The sequence below is a fragment of the Staurois parvus genome, unplaced genomic scaffold (assembly GCF_062004578.1).
Source record: "Staurois parvus isolate SC_StPar_1 unplaced genomic scaffold, SC_StPar_1.0 ptg000225l, whole genome shotgun sequence".
NCBI classification, from domain to species: Eukaryota; Metazoa; Chordata; class Amphibia; order Anura; family Ranidae; genus Staurois; species Staurois parvus.
The window spans coordinates 4,914,189-4,933,546 of NW_028318021.1; the positions used below are offsets into that span (position 1 = coordinate 4,914,189).

Here is a 19,358-nt window from a genome sequence, read left to right on the forward strand (position 1 = left end):
ACCAATTCACAAAAAGAACATTGGGGAACTGGAGAAAGTACAGAGAAGGGCAACCAAACTGATAAGAGGCATGGAGGAGCTCAGCTATGAGGAAAGATTAGAGGATCTGAATTTATTCTCTCTTGAGAAGAGGAGATTAAGGGGGAATATGATCAACATGTATAAATACATCAGTGGTTCATATAGTGAACTCGGTATAGAGCTATTCACCCCGAGGTCATCACAGAGGACAAGGGGGCACTCTTTACGTCTGGAGGAAAAGAAATTTACACCCCGGTTGCACTGGGTGCAAATTGGCATGTGATTTGCATGGCATGCGACTTGAAAATTGGATGCCAAGTTGCACCCTATTGTCCACAATTACAGCGGTCATATCAGTGCTGTTCCGACTTGGTCGGAGCCGCACCGGTTTCTAAAGTAGTACATGCACTACTTTTGGTGCGATTTGCATAGACATCTGTGTCAGATGTCTTGCAAATCGCACCTCAAATCGCAATGACATCCCGACTTTGAAATCGTGCTACTTACAGTGAAGTCACACGATTTCAAAGCCAGGATCGATGTGACCGGGGTGTTCATCTCCAAATACGGAAAGGTTTCTTCACAGTAAGAGCTGTGAAAATGTGAAATAGACTCTAGATTGCTGTAGGAAAGTCCTGGATTCTTTCCTAGATACACGGAATATAACTGGATACTAACATTTATAGGTAAAGTTGATCCAGTTGATCTCTCAGGGGATCAGGAAGGAATTTTTTCCCAGCAGGAGCAATTTGGATCATGCTTTGCTGGTTATTTTGCCTTCCTCTGGATCTACTGTAGGTATAGGATTATAACTTTTTTTGTTTTGTATGGTTGAACTGGATGGACTTTTTGTCTTTTTTCAGCCAGACTATGTAACTATGTGAAAATAAAGAAAAAAATGAATGCAGCCACCACAAAACTAAGAATTGGTACGCTGCAATATAATAAATGTTTGCTTTTGGGTTTAATATCGCTTTATCCCAGCCGCTTTGTTTATCATTGTCACTGAACTCCGCGGTCTGCATGTAAATTCACTATATATGAAGTCATCTAAGATAACATGAAATAAAAGGACTAGACACATGCTGCACCTATTACCATGCAATGAGGGGAACAATCTGCTGTAGCTGTGCATGGCAACCAATCAGCTTCTATCTCTTATATTCAAAGCTTAGCAAGATAGAAGCTGATTGGTTGCCATGTGCAGATGCTCCAGATCCTGCTGCAGTTTCAATAAATCCCCCCCATGATTTTCCCCATTGCTCCTTTAAGCAGCTGCTTACACACGTCCTAAAAATATTACAAGTCCCTTTACTAAGGTGATCCCGTACAAAGTATACTAAGTACACTCTGCTCGGCACAGCTCCAATCAGAATAGCGTACTCTACCTTCATTCCACGGCAGGACACGCCCCCTCACCTGCCAGTACATCCATCAACCAAAAAGAGCGGCTGTGCCCTCCCACCGCCCCGCCTCTATTGGCCATATATGGCTAGAACTACATTTCACAGGAGCGAGTGTTCCTGGCTTGGATCAGGTGGTACTTGGTGCCCTATCAGGATAGAGAATGGGCGGAAGTCGGTTTTGTTGTGGTGTTTGGCGCTCGTCGGCTGCTAACCATGTCGGAGAAGGCGTTGAGGATGTAAGTGTGGTCCTGTGGGGGTGACTGGCGTGTCCGAATCTGACTGTATCCATAGTACTGTAGGCAGGCACTGCTGGTCTTATACACGGGTCCTAGTGACCAATGTGGGGGCGCAGTACCTTCTCTACGTGCTCCAAGAAAACCTGTCATTCATGGGAGCTTGTATGGAAACCTGTGCTGGGGGGAGGGAGGGTAACCTTCACCAAGCTGCTCTGCTTCTGCACTGGAGATGATGGACCTGGCTGTACTGTTTTACAGGCATGGGGGGGGGGGGGGGGAAGCACAGCAGTGGCTGCATGGAGTTAGAAGTGCTGTGCCAATAAAAGCCAATATGTATGTCTAGCTGTGTGCTTGTAGATCAGCTGTAAAGCCAAGCTCAGGGCTACAGACTGTCTCCGCGTGTAGGCGCGCTCGCTGGGAGTCCTCCGCGTGTAGGCGCGCTCGCTGGGAGTCCTCCGCGTGTAGGCGCGCTCGCTGGGAGTCCTCCGCGTGTAGGCGCGCTCGCTGGGAGTCCTCCGCGTGTAGGCGCGCTCGCTGGGAGTCCTCCGGAGAAGAGGTACTACAAGAGACACATTGCTGGGAAGGTTGATATTTGTATAGTGCTGTCAATTTACATACTGATAGTACATTTACATTAGTCCCTAACCCTCAGTGTATAATCTGAAGTGCCAAACTTGCATACACATACAAAAACCAATTTTGGCTAGGATCCAATTGACCGAAGAGCATGTCTTTGGTGTGTGGGAGGAAAACAGAGTATCTGGAGGAAACCCACGCAGCCACAGGGAGAACATCTGAACTCTAGGCAGGTGGTGCTGTGGTTGGGATTTTAACCAACAACCCTAGTACTGGCAGGCCAGAGTGCTAACCATTTAGCTGCTGTGCTGACCCAATTGCTTCCAGTGCTTGGTGGTGGTTTTGTTGGGGTTTTTTTTTTTTTTCTTCAATTTCCTCATCTCTTCCATTAGCTGATGTTCTATATATACCTCCTATTTTTCCCAAAATCTCATCTTTTTATCTTGTATACAAAATCTACTCTACTTATCCAGTCTTTATATTTGGTGCTTTTTGCCAAAATGTAGGTATGAGTCCCTTTGCTGCATTTATAAGATGAAATATCACCATATTTTTCTACCGTTGTCTGTTTTATAGAATAAGTATGTGGCTGTATCTTTTGGGATGCTAACCTCTGATCCCCTATATTTGGTGTATTTCACCCTAATACTGCTGTATCTTGGGTACCCCCACCAAATATGTGCCTACACTCCCATATCCCCTCCAACACAGAGGTGACCTATCTATTTGTTGCCTATGTGCCACACTTGGTGTAACATACCACCTAGCTAACACTTATAGTTCATTTCTACTACTTTTCATATCTACAGCCCCTTGTGCCAATCTATAGACTTTTCTCTCTGCTGCTCCATCTAGTGGTATTCCGAAGTCCCTTTCCCATTTTACTATTTTGGGGGGGGGGGTACACAGTAAGAATTTTATAAATTTGAGGTCCCCTGTTTTCTTATCCTTCTAGTATCCAATTCAAATGGATTAACATCTGCCACGGTCCTAAGAGGCTTGGGGAGCGATACTACAAGGTGTCTTAATTGAAGATATCGCCGCTCATCTAACTTAGAGAATAACTCCTTATTTTTGAGCTCCTGGAAGGAGCATATTTCACCTCTTTCAATATCTGTTTGGTTTTTTTTTTTTTTTTTTTTTTTTTCTCCAACTGCTATCAGAATTCCCCTGATATATGCTTTATGTGCTTCCCATACCATGGCCATCAAAACATCTTCAGTCTCATTTCTTTCAAAGTATTGGTTCTCGTCTTTTATTTTTTTTTATTCCGATTATGATCCTGAAGGAGTCTCATTTAATTTCCATGTGTTTCTTTTATCCTGCTCTTCCCCATAGTAACTTCAATGTGACAGGTGCATGATCTGATATAGTTGTAACTTCTATATTTTAACTGCTGAGTCTATGTTCTACCGGTATGTAGTCTAATCTAGATTATGTTGCATATCACTGAGAATAGAATGTATAGTCTCTACCCTGGGGTGTTTCACCCTCCAAGCATCCAAAATCTATGGTTGAAATCTATGCGGAAAGTTTATTTCAATGCCATTTACCTTCCTCTCTGCCCATGCAACGTTGTGTCAATTCGAGGATCCATGCAGAAATTAAAGTCTCCTGTCACAAGTAACCTGTCTTTGAAATCCATCAACCTTTCCAACATGTTTTTCAAATAGATCAACGGGCTTCTCTTCAGACAATAAATGTTTGCCAATGTACACTTCTTGTGTTCTCCTTTCTGAAATAAGTCATCCCTCGGGATCAGCCATCTTATCTTCCAGTTTAAATCTTACATCTTTTGCTATACCAATTGCCGCACGTTTAATTGGAGAATCTGCATAATTCCAGATTGGGTAGCATGTAAAGTGTTGTGTTTGTTTCCTATGGTATATGGGTTTCATGTAAAAATGCTACTGTAATTGTCACAATTCTCTAAGGATCTTATGCATTTTTTTTCTCAGCCCTTTAACATTTTATAGGTCACAAAATTAACTTCCATTTTGTGTGTCCATAGGAACGCAAGGCTAAGTCTTACATACCTCACCCCCTCCCCCAGCCCGTTTATGGACTTGGCCCCACAGTCAATACCACACTAAGGTGGAGCTCTGACCACACCCCCCCCAGACCACATTACTCTACCCTAGGCCGCTTGTCTGGATATATCTTCTGCTCCCCACTTCCCTGTCTTTCATCTGACTTTCCTCCCTGGAGGAAGGGTCAAGAGGGGGGAACCCCCAAAAACTCTCCACTCCTATCTTTGGTACACAACCCTCCTGTAGCCAACTACCACTTCTCATGTTCTGCGTACCTGTCTTCCTTTCCCCCATCCTGGAACATCTATACTCTGTATTTCAAGTCTCTCAAATATTCTGGGAATCTGTTTTGCTGAGCAGCCATCTTTCCATCCTATCAGACATGCTGGTGGTGTGTGTTTGTCCCTTGGGAGGAGGGTATTGGATGACTCTTACATTCACAAAGTGAATATAGTACACAGGGGCACAAAGCATAAGCTGTCAATTTGGTGGCACGCTTGACATATTTCAAGCTGGGGTCTGCTTACTCCATTTTTGACAACCTGGGGGGACTTGTGGGGTTTGTTCAGGGTTTTCTATGCTTGTTTTTGGGAAATGTGCACCCTTAGGCTGAACTAGAAACCATATATTGGGAAAGCCTCAAAAGATAATTGCAAAAGAAGTTGGATGTTCCCAAAGTGCTGTATCAAAGCACATTAATAGAAAGTTGTGTGGAAGAAAAAGGTGCACAAGCAGCAGGGATGACTGCAACCTGGAGAGGATTATCAGAAAAGGCCATTCAAAAGTGTTGGACTTTCACAAGGAGTGGACTGAGGCTGGAGTCAGTGCATCAAGAGCCACCACACACAGATGGATCCTGGACATAGGCTTCAAATGTCGTATTCCTCTTGTCAAGCCGCTCCTGAACAACAAACGTCAGAAGCGTCTTACCTGGGCTAAAGAAAAACAGACCTGGTCTGTTGCTCAGTGGTCCAAGGTCCTCTTTTCTGATGAGAACAACTTTTGCATCTCATTTGGAAACTAAGGACCCAGGGTATGGAGGAAGAATGGAGAGGCACACACTGCAAGATGCTTGAAGTCCAGTGTGAAGTTTCCACAGTCTGTGTTGATTTGGGGAGCCATGTCATCTGCTGGTGTTGGTCCACTGTGCTTTATTAAGTCCAGGGTCAACGCAGCCGTCTGCGGAAGGAAGCATGAAGTGCTCCAAAATCTCCTGGTAGACGAGCTTTATGGGGGTGCTGACTTAACTTTCCAGCGGGACTTGGCACCTGCCAAAAGCGCCAAAATCTGGTTCAATGACTGTGGGATTACTGTGCTTGATTGGCCAGCAAACTCACCTGACCTGAACCCCATAGAGAATCTATGGGGCATTGCCAAGAGAAAGATGAGAGACATTAGATAAAACAATGCAGAACAGCTGAAGGCCGCTATTGAAGCATCCTGGTCTTCCATAACACCTTAGCATTGCCACAGGCTGATGGCTTCCATGCCACGCCGCATTGAGGCAGTAATTGCTGCAAAAGGGGCCCAAACCAAGTACTGAGTACATATGCATGCTAATACTTTTCAGAGGTCCGATATTGTTCTATGTACAATCCTTGTTTTATTGATTGCATGTAATATTCTAATTTTCTGAGATTGTGGATTTGGGGTTTTCATGAGCTATAAGCCATAATCGTCACAATTATGACAAATCACGTAATGAGTCTGTCTCATTAGTTTCACCTTTTTTAAGTTGCATTACTGAAATAAATGAACTTTTGCATGATCTAATTTTTCAAGGTTCACCTGTATAACAGTTGGGCTTTTGTTGGAAGCTTTCACATTATAACACTTTCTTCTTTTCTTAGACTGGCTTGCGGTGATGTATATGGGAAGTTTGATGTCCTGTTCAATAGAGTGCGGACCATCCAGAAGAAAAGTGGCCAGTTTGATGTAAGAAATAAAATTCACATGCTGGAATCCAACTTTATCTGCTAAGTGGCTCTACTGGGTTACATGGGATTCCATCTGTAGCAATGGGAAAGGAGAGGGAGAGGGAGAGAATATAATCTCTCTGTTAAAGTTGTGCACTGTTGATTACATTTCTTGTTGGAAGTCACCCATTTGTGCAGCAAGCTGAGATCCAAACTATGCTCATGAGATGCCAACAAGCAGTTAAATCTCTCCTAAGCTTTTAAGTATCACTAAAACTTGAAGCTGAGTAGGGGTCCCATAGAAGATTCAAGGCAGTAAAGAACCACCTGGATATTTTGATCAGCTATTGACTAACACACTCCTGATTCCCACAAGTGTGGCAACACTGGATATTGTATGCTCACCTATCTAGATTTGACCGTAGCCACATAGCATTCCTCTGTAGAGAAGTGCAGGACTGCCATGTGTTCTTATTGGAACCAGCAGCGCATTTGGGGGGTGGGAACCGCAGGGAAATTGCATGGTGCAGAAGCAAGCACTTTTTTTTTTTTTTTTTTTTTTTTTTTTTTTTTGGCGGGAGATGCATGCTGCAAACCTGCACAGATGTGAACATAGGCTTACCTTGTGTGGCTGTTGTACTTTCACCTTTTTGTAATTTTTGCTTATAACCAATTTTGGGATGTTTCTATGGCAGAGCCCCCACCCCCTCTTCTGTGTACTAGATGTGATGGAAAGGAAGCCTTGATCAAGTAGATTGAATACCTACATTTCATACCAGATCACTCTTGCAGTCATCCTGTACAAGATCTTCATTAATCTGACTATCCATGGCTTCTGTCATTCACAGCCCCTCTCCTCTGCAAGCTCTGTGTGCCCTTGCTCCTTCTGTTTTATGTCCCAACCCCTTCTGAGTAAGCTGTGTCACCAAACTCAGTGCTTTGTGTATCTGTGCCTTGTATTGGCAGGCTTCTCCTCATGTGTAGTGTCCCTGCCCCTCTCCCCTGGGTCCTTGTTGTTCACCAGCTTCTCTGTGTCATTCTACCCTGTAAATGCTGTGCATCTCCTTTTGCTTGGTGTGCACTGCCAATAACATTTGTTCTGGGTATGCTTCCTGTTTCGTGTGTGGGGGTTTTTTTTTTTTTTTTTTTTTTGGAAAGCCATAAGTCCCATTTACAAGAAGCCAGGTGGGGGACACGGCAAACCTGTGGAAGAAGGTGCTCTGGTCAGATGAGATCAAAATTTAACTTTTGTTGTTGAATGTGTGGTGGAAAACTAACACTGCAGATCACCCTGAACACACCATCCCCACCAAACTGTGGTGGCAGCATCATGTTGTGGGGATGCTTTTCTGCAGCAGGGACAGGGAAGCTGTTCAGAGTTGATGGGAAGATGGATGGAGCCAAATACAGGGCAACCTTAGAAAACCTGTCGGTCTGCAAAAGATGTGAGACTGGGGTGGAGGTTTACCTTCCAGCAGGACAACGACCCTAAACATACAGCCAGAGCTACAATGGATGGTTTAGATCAAAGCATATTCATGTGTTAGAATGTCACAATCCAGACCTAAATCCAATTGAGATTCTGTGGAAAATTGGTGTTCAGACGCTCTCCATCCATTCTGATAGTTTGAGCTATTTTGCAAAGAGTGGGCAAAAATATCACTCTAGATGTGCAAAGCTGATGGACATCCCCAAAAGGCTTGCAGCTGTAATTGCAGCAAAAGGTGGTTCTACAAAGTATTGACTCTGGGTGCTGAATACAAATGCATGCTACACTTTTCACATTTTTTTAAAAACCATTTATCTTCTTTCCACTTCACAATTATATGCCACTTTTGTGTTTGGTCTATCACATAAAATCCCAATAAACACTGTAGATGGCAAACGCACTGTATCCCAAGACACTGTAGATGGCAAAAAAAAAGCAAACAAGTACTGAAGAGTTTGAATATTTCTAAATGCATTTTAGGCCAATATGTATTTTGCTACATTTCTTAGTTTAAAATGACTATACATTTTGTTTGAGCTGTGGAAAAAGGGATCTGACTTTTTTTTTTTTTTGGTTTCCCCCAGTTACTTTTATGCGTTGGAAGTTTTTTTGGCAGCAGCCCTGAAAGTCAAGCCCTCTGGAATGAATATAAATCTGGAGCCAAGCAAGGTATGGATCACTTGATTTGTTTCTGACTTGTATGTTGTGGCAGTAAGATGACACTGATTTTGGGGTAGTTGGCGCCTCCTCTTTCAGCAATGCTGGACCACACCCAAAAAAGAAATGAGAAATGTTCAGGACTCCCTTTTTGGGGGGGAGGGGGTGAGAAATTGACTAAACCCAACATGAGCACTCCATGCTGTAGCTACATACCAGCAGGACTGGTTTGGTTGTGGCCAGAACCACCATTCCTGGAAACTGTCTGCTTGCACATTACTAATGTGAGAATACATGCAACTAAATTCTGAGCAATTTTTTTTTTTTTTTTTTTTTTTATTAGTAATGGCATAAATCACAACTTTGTTAGAATAAATATTTTTTCTTTTTCACAGCTCCGATTCAAACATATGTCCTTGGCGCAAATAACCAGGATACCGTGAAATATTTTCAAGATGTTGATGGCTGTGAGCTGACTACTAACATCACCTACCTTGGTAATTTGGTGCTTCTGGATGTAACTTTGAAATCCAAAAGAAGAAAAATTTAATGTATTGAAGTTTACTGGTGTGGTTGCTGAATTTTACACTTTGGGCTTTATTTTCCTCATGCCCAGTAATACAGCTCCTGTGCTAGGGTAATGCTGATTCTTTCCGTAACAGGACTCTAGTCTGCTCTTATGATTAGAAACCATAAATGCGTGCCTTGATTGCCTGGCCCCTTTTCTGCATGAACAGTAAGTGATTGGTAATCTTACTGTGTCCATTCTTAGGCATTGTAAACTGCTTACACAGAGTGCTGCCCATTCATCCACTGTCCAGTGCAGCTTCAGAGAAATGGACTAAGTAATCTCAAAAGTGAGATTTCAGGGGTTTGGTTAGATCCCTGGTATTTTACCAAAGCCCCCAACAGGGTTCCAAAAAAGCAAATTAAAAAATTTTCAAAAATACTGACACTGCCTACTTTAACCAATTCAATACCGGGCAATTTTACACTTTCCTGCCCAGGCCAGTTTAGGTTTCAGCGCTTCTCACACTTTGAATGACAATTGCGCGGTCATACAACATTGTACCCAAACTAAAATTTTATAATTTTCTTCACACAACTAGAGCTTTCTTTTGGTGGTATTTAATCACCACTGGCGTTATTTTTTTGCTAAATTAACAAAAAAGACAATGTAAAGTTTTTTCTTTGTTTATAAAAGTTTGCAAATTAATAATTCTTCATAAATTTAGGCCGGGATGTATTCTGCTACATGTCTTTGGTGAAAATAACCCAAATTAGGATGTGTTTTTTTTTTTTTTAAGTTTGTAGGAAAGTTATAGAGTTCACAAACTATGGTATAGATCTGAATATTGATCAATCCTGAAGCACTGACAGCCAATCTAATTTCTTGAGGTCCAAGAATGTCAGAAAAGTACAGAGATCCCCCCCAAATGAGCCCTTTTTGCAAAGTAGACAGTCCGACGTACTTCATAAGAGTCATGGCGAGTTTTTTTTGAAGTGTGTGTGTGTGTGTGTGTGTGTGTGTGTGTGTGTGTGTGTGTTGGCCACAGCTAATCACATGACATGGGCATGTGATTAGCTGTGACCATTCACAACTAGGCAGTAGTATACAATGGATGGCGTGAATGAAGCCATCCATTGTATACAACGGTCATGTGACCTGCTGTGATTGGTCACATGGTACCGGCAACGGGGCCGATACTCCGATCTGTCATCGGCAGTGTCCGAAGTACACAGCCGGTCACAGATCGCGCCGCTCTGCAAGAGCGCAATCTGCATGTGCGGGAGGACGCCATATGGTGTCCACCCGGAACGCTGATGACATTTGCCGCCCGCCATTCGGCCATAGGGCGGGCAGCAAATGGTTAAGGTAGACAGTTTTTATATTTTTACAGTGAAATTTTGGTTATAATGTTCAATGTTTTTGCACAGATTTTTCCCACGCTCAGATTTTTCGAGGCAATAAGTGGAGCTGCACTCTTTTCAGGAGCCTTCTGAGAAAACTCTGTGGCTTAGATTTTTAAAAGGCTGGATACTTCCATGGTCTATTTCCTCTGCCATGGTGTGAGTGTTGCATGGAAACCTTGGTGGCTTTCCTTAGGTGGAGGGAGGAGGAGCTTTTTTTTCGTGTTATACCTTGGGGGGGCTTGTGAAATCCCATCGGGGCAAGGTGGAACTTCAGGCCAGGTGAAAGTGGATTCTGGTCTTTTCAGTGCAAACAAAGGTGTGGGTTTTTGTCTATTTTTGTTTTGAGAGAGCCATGGAAATTGTAAGGCAGCCCATATGTGTCCAGTGTGTGTGGGTTTTTTTTTCTTTCTTCTTTCATTCAACCGGTGGGTTTAACGAGAAACTGGCCTGATTTCTCTACAACCACAATGCCCATACATGGAACAAAATTTGGACCCCCCCCCCTCCCTCCCATGAGACCTATTTTTATTCCAGAAGAAGTTGTGCCATTCGAATCAGTGCAACTCTGACTTTGCGTTGCAGCACCAAATTTATTTATTTTCCTCCTATGCATGTGATTGGCTTTTCTTTACAAAGAGGAGCTTCGTTTTCATTTACGAAGCTCTGGAGCATCTGCACTTTCAAAGTGTATGGTCTGTTTGCCTTCAGTAAATCCACCCCATTGACTTTATTATTTCAGCTCTCTGTGAATCAGGTTGACAGCACTTTGAAAATCTTTAATTCACTTGAATTATGATTACCAATTCCTATCTTCATAGTGGCCTAAATGTTTTGTCTACAGGTCGCAGAGGAGTGTTTACTGGTGCCTCCGGTCTCCAGATCGCCTATCTAAGTGGCATAGATTCCTCTAGTGATCCAGCTCCTGCTTATTGCTTTACTGCCAAGGATATCACCTCTCTGAAGATGTCTTTATTATCCAACACAAAATTTAAAGGTGTGGACATATTACTAACTTCACCGTGGCCCAAAGATGTGTGGAATTATGGCAATCCTCCGGTGCGTACAACAGGCGTGTTAAAAGCTTACTTTTTCTAATGGATCAGACTGGCTTTACAGAAATATTTTATTTCAGTGTTTTAATTTCTCAAAAAAACTTCATCATACTTTGTTTCAGACAGATGTTAACCTGAAGACCTGTGGTTCTGAGCAGGTAGCTAGTCTTACAGCCAGCCTAAAACCCCGGTACCACTTCTCTGCTTTACAAGGACAAAACTATGAAAGGCTCCCATACAGGTAGGTAAGACGTGTGTGTCGTATTGATGCATAAAGTGAACCTGAGTGGAAGAACAATGTGATTTCAAAAAGGTGATACTGCTCCATTGAGTCTGTCTGGTAGTTTTTGGATACCTAAGGGACAATAGTTTGTGGGTGTTCTTTACTGCATGTCAAATGAAATGATCTGCAAAACAGTTTTCTTTAGTGTGTGTGTGGGGGGGGGAGAAAGCAGGTTCCTGTTACATGAAAATGCTTGTTCCTTGGCAATCTTAAATCAATGGCTTGAAGACTTCTAAGCCTCTGGTTTGGAACAAGTATAAAGGTTAATTTTCTAAAACTGTTCCTGATCTGCATTCTTAGCCCAGGCAAGTCTGTAAACAGGCATTTGCAGAAAGTGGTCTCTAAAGGTGCTTTGGTATTTTTATGGATTTTTTGAAGCTGAATTTCAGGCACATGGCTAAATGTAGATGGAATGCATACATAAGAGCTGTTTTAACTGCCAAACAAATTGTGTATACCCATTTACATAGCACAGCCCTGTCTGGCAAGTCAAGAGACATGATTGTGACTTAAAGAGGGAAAAAAAGTTATGCTTGCCTGTTCTGTGCAAAATCATTGCGCAGAACAGCCTCAAACTCCTTTTTTCTAGGGCCCCTCGCCAACACTCCAGGCTCCATCTTGTGTGCCCCCATATCAGCCTGCTCGCTATGGGGGCACACCTGTGTTCGCTCCCAAGCCACACTGCCTGTGTCCATGGACACGCATGGCTCAACCCTGCCCCTTAGCTCCCTCCTCAGAGCATTAGCTAGCCAATTGCTCCTGCTGCTGCCTTAGTCCCTGGGGGGTGAGAGATAGTGGGGTGTGTGGGTTTTTTTTTTTTTTTTTTTTTCCCCTTAATGCAGGGGAATATATTAAGGTAAACATCCAGCCTCTAGAACCACTTTGTGACACTTCCAAATTTTTCTTTCCCCCAGCCTTTGACTGGACAGTGAAAAGAGGCCGCACAATGATCAGCCCCCCCCCCCCTCTTTTAACCCTTGAATGGGGCTTTAGGTTTTTCAAGAGATTCTTCATCCATGCTGTGCTTTTTAGCCCTCCATGAAGGTTCCAAGAACTAATCCTTGCCTATGGATTGCCTTAAGAAGACCCTGCCTTAACACACTACCTCAAAGATTTTGGGCTTTTGCTCTTTTCTGAAATGAGCAGTATTCTTGGCTGCTTTCACATTCTTTGGAAGTTTCTGTAGGGGTGTTGCTGTTTTCCCATCCTGTTGAAACCTAATGACTGAATAAATGATGACATTTCCATGGGGGGGGGGTTAATCCCTGAGACTTCCTGTTCCATTTTGGTTTAACTGAGCCTGTTGCTAAAATAGCTGTCAAAAGATGGTAACGCAGAACTCCAGTCAAAGGATTAAAGGCAGGCAGGTATTACAACAAAAGTCAGAGTTGCTCCCACAGTACTTTTCTGCCAGTAAATGTCCCCAGTCTTCTGGGTTGAATGATTGACTGCCAAATTCATTCACCCCCACACCCTCTGAGCACAGGCTGTACAAGTAATCAAACAACTATTTGGGCTTTAACTGGAAAGGTTACAAATTTATATTTTGAGTACTATCCAGCGTTCACTGTCCCTCAAAGTGGTTCTAAAGGCTGATGTTTTGTTCTGTGTGCAGCTGAATGAGGGTTGCCCAGTGGGTGCCCATGTTTTAAGGTGTGTATGGTGTTTTTGATAAGTTTAATATTTATAAATTCTTATATACCATTCTCCTTTCTTTACAGAAATCATGTCGTCTTGCAGGAAAGTGCACAGCATGTGAGCCGGTTTATAGCCCTGGCAAGCGTGGGCAATCCTGGTAAGAAAAAGGTAAAGTGGTGTCACTGGCGTTTACATTTCTTTCGCACCTTTAAAATGCCAGTGTTTAAAGGTGTGTGTGGTGTGTGGGGTTTTTTTTGTTTTTTTTTTCACTGTTCGCCTCCTCGGTACTATCCTCTGCTGTGCTCTCATGGTATCCCCATAGTGGACAACCTCTTTTGCGGAAACGGTCACAACAAGCTGTGTTGGGCAACATTATCTAATCTCCCAACGATAAGGCTGTTCATTGACAATTCCTGGAGTATCTGGTTTTAGTCTGGACACAGTTCAGGCCACAGTGTTTCTTCCACTTGAGAAACTTCTGACACTCAAGTCAGATTCACTCTCTCAAGACTAGCTTTGTTGAGGCAGTTGTATTTGGCCAATTTCACTCCAGACCTCTACAAAACAATATGCCGTTATGGGACAAGTTGATCTGGTCACTGGACAGTCTGATTCAATTAGCATGCTTGGCCCTGGTCTGGCACCTTAAAGCGGAGTTCTTCCCAAAAGGGGAAGTTAATTCTTTGTCCCCTGCTCCTCATTAAAGGTTTTCACCTTTTGGGGGGAGCGGGTACCAGAATTTGACAGGTACCCAATTTCGCTGCGATCGGAAGTGGAAGTTGTCTGCCCTCCCTCCTTCCCTGTAGTCCTCTGGGACACATGACATGTCCCAGACTACGGGGCCATTCACGAAGCCACAAGCTGTCACAGCCAGATGCCCACACTAAAGATGCAGGCGACAGGGAGAGAAGACCGCCGGTGAAACCAGTGATGGTGAGGACACTGCTGTACCGAGGGACAGGTAAGTGGCTGTGTTTTAAAAAGTCAGCAGCTACAGTTTTGGTAGCTGACTTTTTTGTTTTCCAGCTGGAACTCCGCTTTCTGAAGTGTGTGTGTGTGTGTGTGTGTGTGTGTGTGTGACCAACTAATGGTGAAACGCTAAGCAAGTAAGGTAACTAAGTGTAATATATTTAAATAATAAATAAAACCACTTATCCTGTAAAAGATATTAGAAAACCAAAATCCATATTCCTTGCATGTGCAATATAAAAAAAATTTATTAAATAGTGTGAACCTAAAGTGCTAATATGTTAACCACAAATAAGTGAACAACCATGAGACTCAAGCAAATTGTATACAAAGTGACACGTGCTCAAATTTCAATCAAAACAATAATGGAAGTGCAAAAACCAAATAACTGGTCTGTCAACCATATTGGTGCAGTGAAAATCTGGGTGATATCCACAACTCAAAATATAAAGTGACAAGTGCTCAAAATACAATAGAAACAAATTTTTATAAATATAATGCAGTCCTCTAGAAATGGGGTTGTTGTGGTTTTTTTTTTTTTTTTTTTTTTTTTTTTGTGCGCAAACATATGTGCCGAATCCAACACAAAGTGCTTCAGTCTTCATTCCACACTTGATAAGTGCTCTTGGTGACACTCTGTGACTATCCTTAAGTGGCTAGAGTGCCTCCTCAATCCAGTATAATACAGCAGTTCCCATGTGCTATGGGTGTACTAGGGGATTTGGGTATTATACTGGATTGCATGTGAGTGTCCATCTCATTTGGCGTTTTTATAGAGCATTAAAACGTTATTGCACTATGGAGGTCTCTTGTTTACTCCATCATATATACCTGAGTCCGGTTTGCGTGGAAGTATTATCTAGAGATACGCTAGCCTTGGAGTGGAATCCTATTGGGACCAGTGGAGCCAGGTTATGAGATTTCTCCTGGTGTGGGATATCTAATCTGTGGCCCTTAGGGGTTGATGTAAGGAGGCACTCTAGCCACTTAAGGATAGTCACATTAGAGTCACCAAGAGCGCACTTATCAAGTGTGGAATGAAGGCTGAAGCACTTTGTGTTTTGGATTGGGCACATATGTTGTTTGCACATGAAACTTAATTTCTAGAGGACTGCATTATATTTAAAATTTGTTTCTATTATATTTTGAGCACTTGTCACTTTTATATTTTGAGTTGTGAATATCACCCAGATTTTCACTGCACCAATATGGTTGGCCAAATTGGTTGACAGACCAGTTATTTTGGTTTTTGCACTTCCATTATTGTTTTGATTGAAATTTTGAGCACGTGTCACTTTGTATACTATTTGCTTGAGTCTCATGGTGGTTCACTTATTTGTGGTTATCTCATATTAGCACTTTAGGTTCACACTATTTAATTCAATTTTTTTTTATATTGCACATGCCAGGAATATGGATTTTGGTTTTCTTATCTTACAGCTTGATATAGTGGTTCATTTTATTTATTCATTATTTAAATTTTATATTTCACTTTGTTACCTCACTTGCTTAGCGCATCACCATTAGTTGGTTATTTTGATCCCAAGCTGGGCTACATATGGGCATTGAAACAACATGGCTTGGGGCCATCCACCGCTCCCCGCTTCTGCTGCTGCCAAAGTCCATCAAGTAGAGGAAGAGATGGGAGAGGACCGCAGCCAGGCACAGCTCTAGATCGTGGATGGGCTCAGTTAAGTGTTTAGAGTGGGGGAGGGGAGTAGTGCATTACGGTTAAACAAAACAGGCTTTAAAAGCACTTTAAAGACTTCTGTGTACCTCAGTGGTTAAGAGTAGGCTTATGTGCCCATAAAATCTTTTCTCGGAGCCCATTGATGGACAGGGGTCGTGTTAGTTATATGCTCTCTGTACTGCTTTGCTACAAAACCGAGGTATTGTGGTGGCAGGCAGGGTTATTCTGAGCTAGACTATAGAGTGTTGGGTTTTTTTTCCCCCCCCTTCTCCCCTCCTTGTTCCAAGATTATGCTGTACATGCTTTAGATACCTGTGTGAGCTCATTCACACCTACAGTATATGGTCAAAGGTATGTGGATGCCCCTCCAAACTGAGCTCCCAGTGAAGGATACTGTTAATCTTGCAGTATATAGACAATTGTGCACTCTAACCTTTGTGGTACTAGTTTGGGGGGGGGGGGGGGACCCTTTTCTGTTCAGGATGACTGCCCCTTTTGCACAAAGCATCTAAAGTAAGATATTATTATTTTTTTTTTTATATTTTTTTTTTGTGTGTGTGGAATACCTGACAAATAATTGTGAGCCAGGTCTTCTCAGCATAATGCCAGTACCTGACATGACTTTTCTGAATACACTCCATGTCATTCCACTTTGTGTGTAAGCTGTTATAGCCACAAGGAAGGGGGGGGGACTAATACTATGGATTTGGCATGGGATATCTAACAAACTGAGTTTTCTGCTGATTGGATGTCCATAGACATTTGGCCATATAATGTGTCTGAAATGTAATTGTTGTAAACATGTCTTGCAGTACATCTATGCATTTACCATCGTACCAATGAGTTTGATGGATGCGACAGAGCTTGTGAAACAGCCACTAGATGCCAGTGAAAATCCCTACAGGAAAGCGGGAAAGGAAGGCAAGAAGAGTCATTTGGCTACAGGCACAGAGGTAGTGTATCCTTTTTTTTTTTTTTTTTATTCCAGATTATGAAGGTGGAAATACAATACTTCTGGTGTAAAAGTGTTCAGAATAATTGTAGTAGTAATAGTAGAAGCATTACACACATAGTATTGCCACAAAGATTATTCTGTTACTTACAAATGGTTGAGCAACAGAATGGAGGTAATGGCACAGACTGTTTTTAGTACACTAGGGTCAATGCACTAAAGGAGTCAGTAAATGCAGGTCACATGACTAATTTTTCAGAAATATCACGTGAGACAAGAAGTCCATTTTTATATCAAATGTGAGGTAGATACCGAAAAAAGTAATTTAAAGCCAATTCTCTAAAAATCAGACATTCGTTATTTATCTGCCAGTAGGCAGTCAGTAATTTAGCAATGTACAAAATAACAAAGAGTAATTCTGCACTGTCCAGTAGATAAAGTATACATTGTATTAATGTGGAAATGTTCTGGGAATGAAAATAAATTGAAACATTTCAAAGGGAGATCATTCTGTGAGTGAATGATCTTCCTCTGGTGCAGTGTTGGCATGTTTAAAAAAAAAAAAAAAAAAAAAAAAAACAGAAAACAAACACTGAGGTGATGATTGCAAAACATAATTTTCGCATTTGCTAAAAGGGGGGGGGGGGGAAAGGGTTGTGGGGTTTTTTTTTTTTGTTTGTTGTTGACTGACTTTGGGATAAATACCGCATGAGTTATTTATCTTTGTGAATTGACCCACTGTCTTTTTGGCACTGGAGCAAGTGGTAGCAATTGATATTCTGGTTAGTACTGTACTGCAACCTAAAACAGACCTTATTTTCCTGCAATTTTATTTTGACTGAAATGTTGCAATAGTTTATATATATATATAGATAATCTGTCTAAGTCTTGACGGGTTATTTTTGCTACCTAAAAGATATGGTAAAAACTAGTGTCCCTCTTTCCCTCCCAAATTTTAAGTTGGAAGAATAACCCCTTAGAGTTATGACCACGTGTTATGTAATCGGTAGACATGAATGTATCTGCCAGTAGAGGGAAGCAGAGGTCCAAAGATTAGCCCCGTGTTTACCTTGAATATTCTCTAGTGTGTATAAATATATCTGAACTGTTGAAGTGTGCCTTAATGAGAACTGGTTACCTGTTAACATTTTTAGTTCAAGAAAGGTGTACAGAAACTTTTGGCAAGGCTATTTATTCTGATTACTTTAAGGTTTGGCACATTAGCAAAAAACTAATACAGTTGATAACAGAAATCCATGAAAAATCATAATTGACACCTTTTTTAAAGCTCATAGGCAATCTCCCAGCAGCTATGGGTTCAGGCATCCACTTATGAAACCCCATTAAACCACAAATCGGGTACTGGGTCAGACTGACAAATAATGAAGTTGTTCCAAAAAGCAGGAATATCTGTAAGAATCCAGGTGAACTTATTTGTACGTGCCAAAATTTCAGCTTATAAAGGGGGGGGGGGGGTGCGCAAGTGAAAAGTGTCAGAAAAAGGGGGGGGGGGGGGAAATGTAAGGATAAACAAAGGGGGGGGGGGGGGGAGAATGTCCAGGGGGGCTGCAACGTGTGCCTTGGTACTAGTTGAGTAGTGCCAAACAGCTCAAAGGCAGAAGTTCGAGGGAGTCAGAAAATTCAAGCAATGTAACCTAAAACTTGGCATAGTTATTTTCTGTGGCCATGAGCTCCTCCATGCTGTTTTTTGTAATATGGTTTAATTCAGCAACCCATTCTCTGGATGACGCATGTCGTGGGGGATTTTCAGTGGCTAGGAATAAAGGCATGACCTGCCATGAGAAGGAAGCAGAAGAGATCCTTTTTTTAATGCATCTAAATTGAGCCTGGAATAATGGGGAGAAGAGCTATTTCTAGTGTCTCTGGACATGCCCTACCAATAATAAGGTGGCTCAAGTGAAATATGGCCTAATTTTGGGGCAGGACCACCATATGTGGAAATGCGTACCACCTGGCTGTTCGCATCTTCAACATATCAGGTAGTGTCGGAATGATCTTGTGTAGCATGGCTGAGCAGCACCATCTGGCTGAGATTTTGTAGTTTCAGTCCTGTGCTGGAGAGGCTAGTGTTCTTTTGAAGGCAAGAAGAGCTTTATCCCAGTCTCCTGGAAAGGGACCATGTCTAAGCCTTCGCACCCAGTCTTGGATGTAAAAAGGGGCGATTGAGGCAAGCTTGTGACAAAATTGCCATATAGTTCGGAGACCACATGTGAGCAGGCTTCATCAGAAAGGCAAATTTCCTCAAATGGGCTCTAGTCCTGTTAGCAGTGTGTCCCTGTCAAGCCCTGTATAATAGTCTCAGTTGGAAAGAGTGCAGCCACTGGCCCCGATATGAACTCTAAGAAGGCGTAAGATACCTAATGTATCTTTTTAGCCTTGTCAGGCCCAGTGCTAGTCTAATAGGCGATGCAAAACTTTTTTTTTTTTTTTTCATTTTGGATAGAACAAGGAATTATTATTATTATTATTATTATTATTATTATTATTATTATTATTATTATTATTATT

General features: G+C 42.1%; 1 protein-coding gene across 2 annotated transcripts; it reads left to right on the forward strand.

The window, feature by feature from the left end:
- Positions 1 to 1,593: 1,593 nt before the first annotated feature.
- CWF19L1 (CWF19 like cell cycle control factor 1) lies at positions 1,594 to 16,887 on the forward strand. Of its 2 annotated transcripts, none has more exons than XM_089679500.1 (8): positions 1,594 to 1,663; positions 6,120 to 6,204; positions 8,259 to 8,343; positions 8,727 to 8,828; positions 11,087 to 11,301; positions 11,420 to 11,538; positions 13,302 to 13,386; positions 16,690 to 16,887. In XM_089679500.1, exons 1-8 carry the CDS (start codon positions 1,641 to 1,643, stop codon positions 16,870 to 16,872), a joined length of 897 nt encoding a protein of 298 aa, XP_089535626.1. In that variant the 5' UTR covers positions 1,594 to 1,640; the 3' UTR covers positions 16,873 to 16,887. The 2 variants fall into 2 exon arrangements, with proteins under 2 accessions (XP_089535626.1, XP_089535627.1); XM_089679501.1 differs by having other exon boundaries at positions 13,302 to 13,375; positions 16,690 to 16,849.
- Positions 16,888 to 19,358: the final 2,471 nt, after the last annotated feature.

What these genes read in the sequence shown, in the direction of transcription:
- CWF19L1 (XM_089679500.1), top strand. Translation starts at nt 1,641, where the DNA reads ATGTCGGAGAAGGCGTTGAGGAT. An exon ending in TCGGAGAAGGCGTTGAGGAT is followed by an intron (nt 1,664 to 6,119) that starts GTAAGTGTGGTC and finishes TTCTTTTCTTAG; the next exon opens with ACTGGCTTGCGGTGATGTAT. An exon ending in GCAATCCTGGTAAGAAAAAG is followed by an intron (nt 13,387 to 16,689) that starts GTAAAGTGGTGT and finishes CATGTCTTGCAG; the next exon opens with TACATCTATGCATTTACCAT.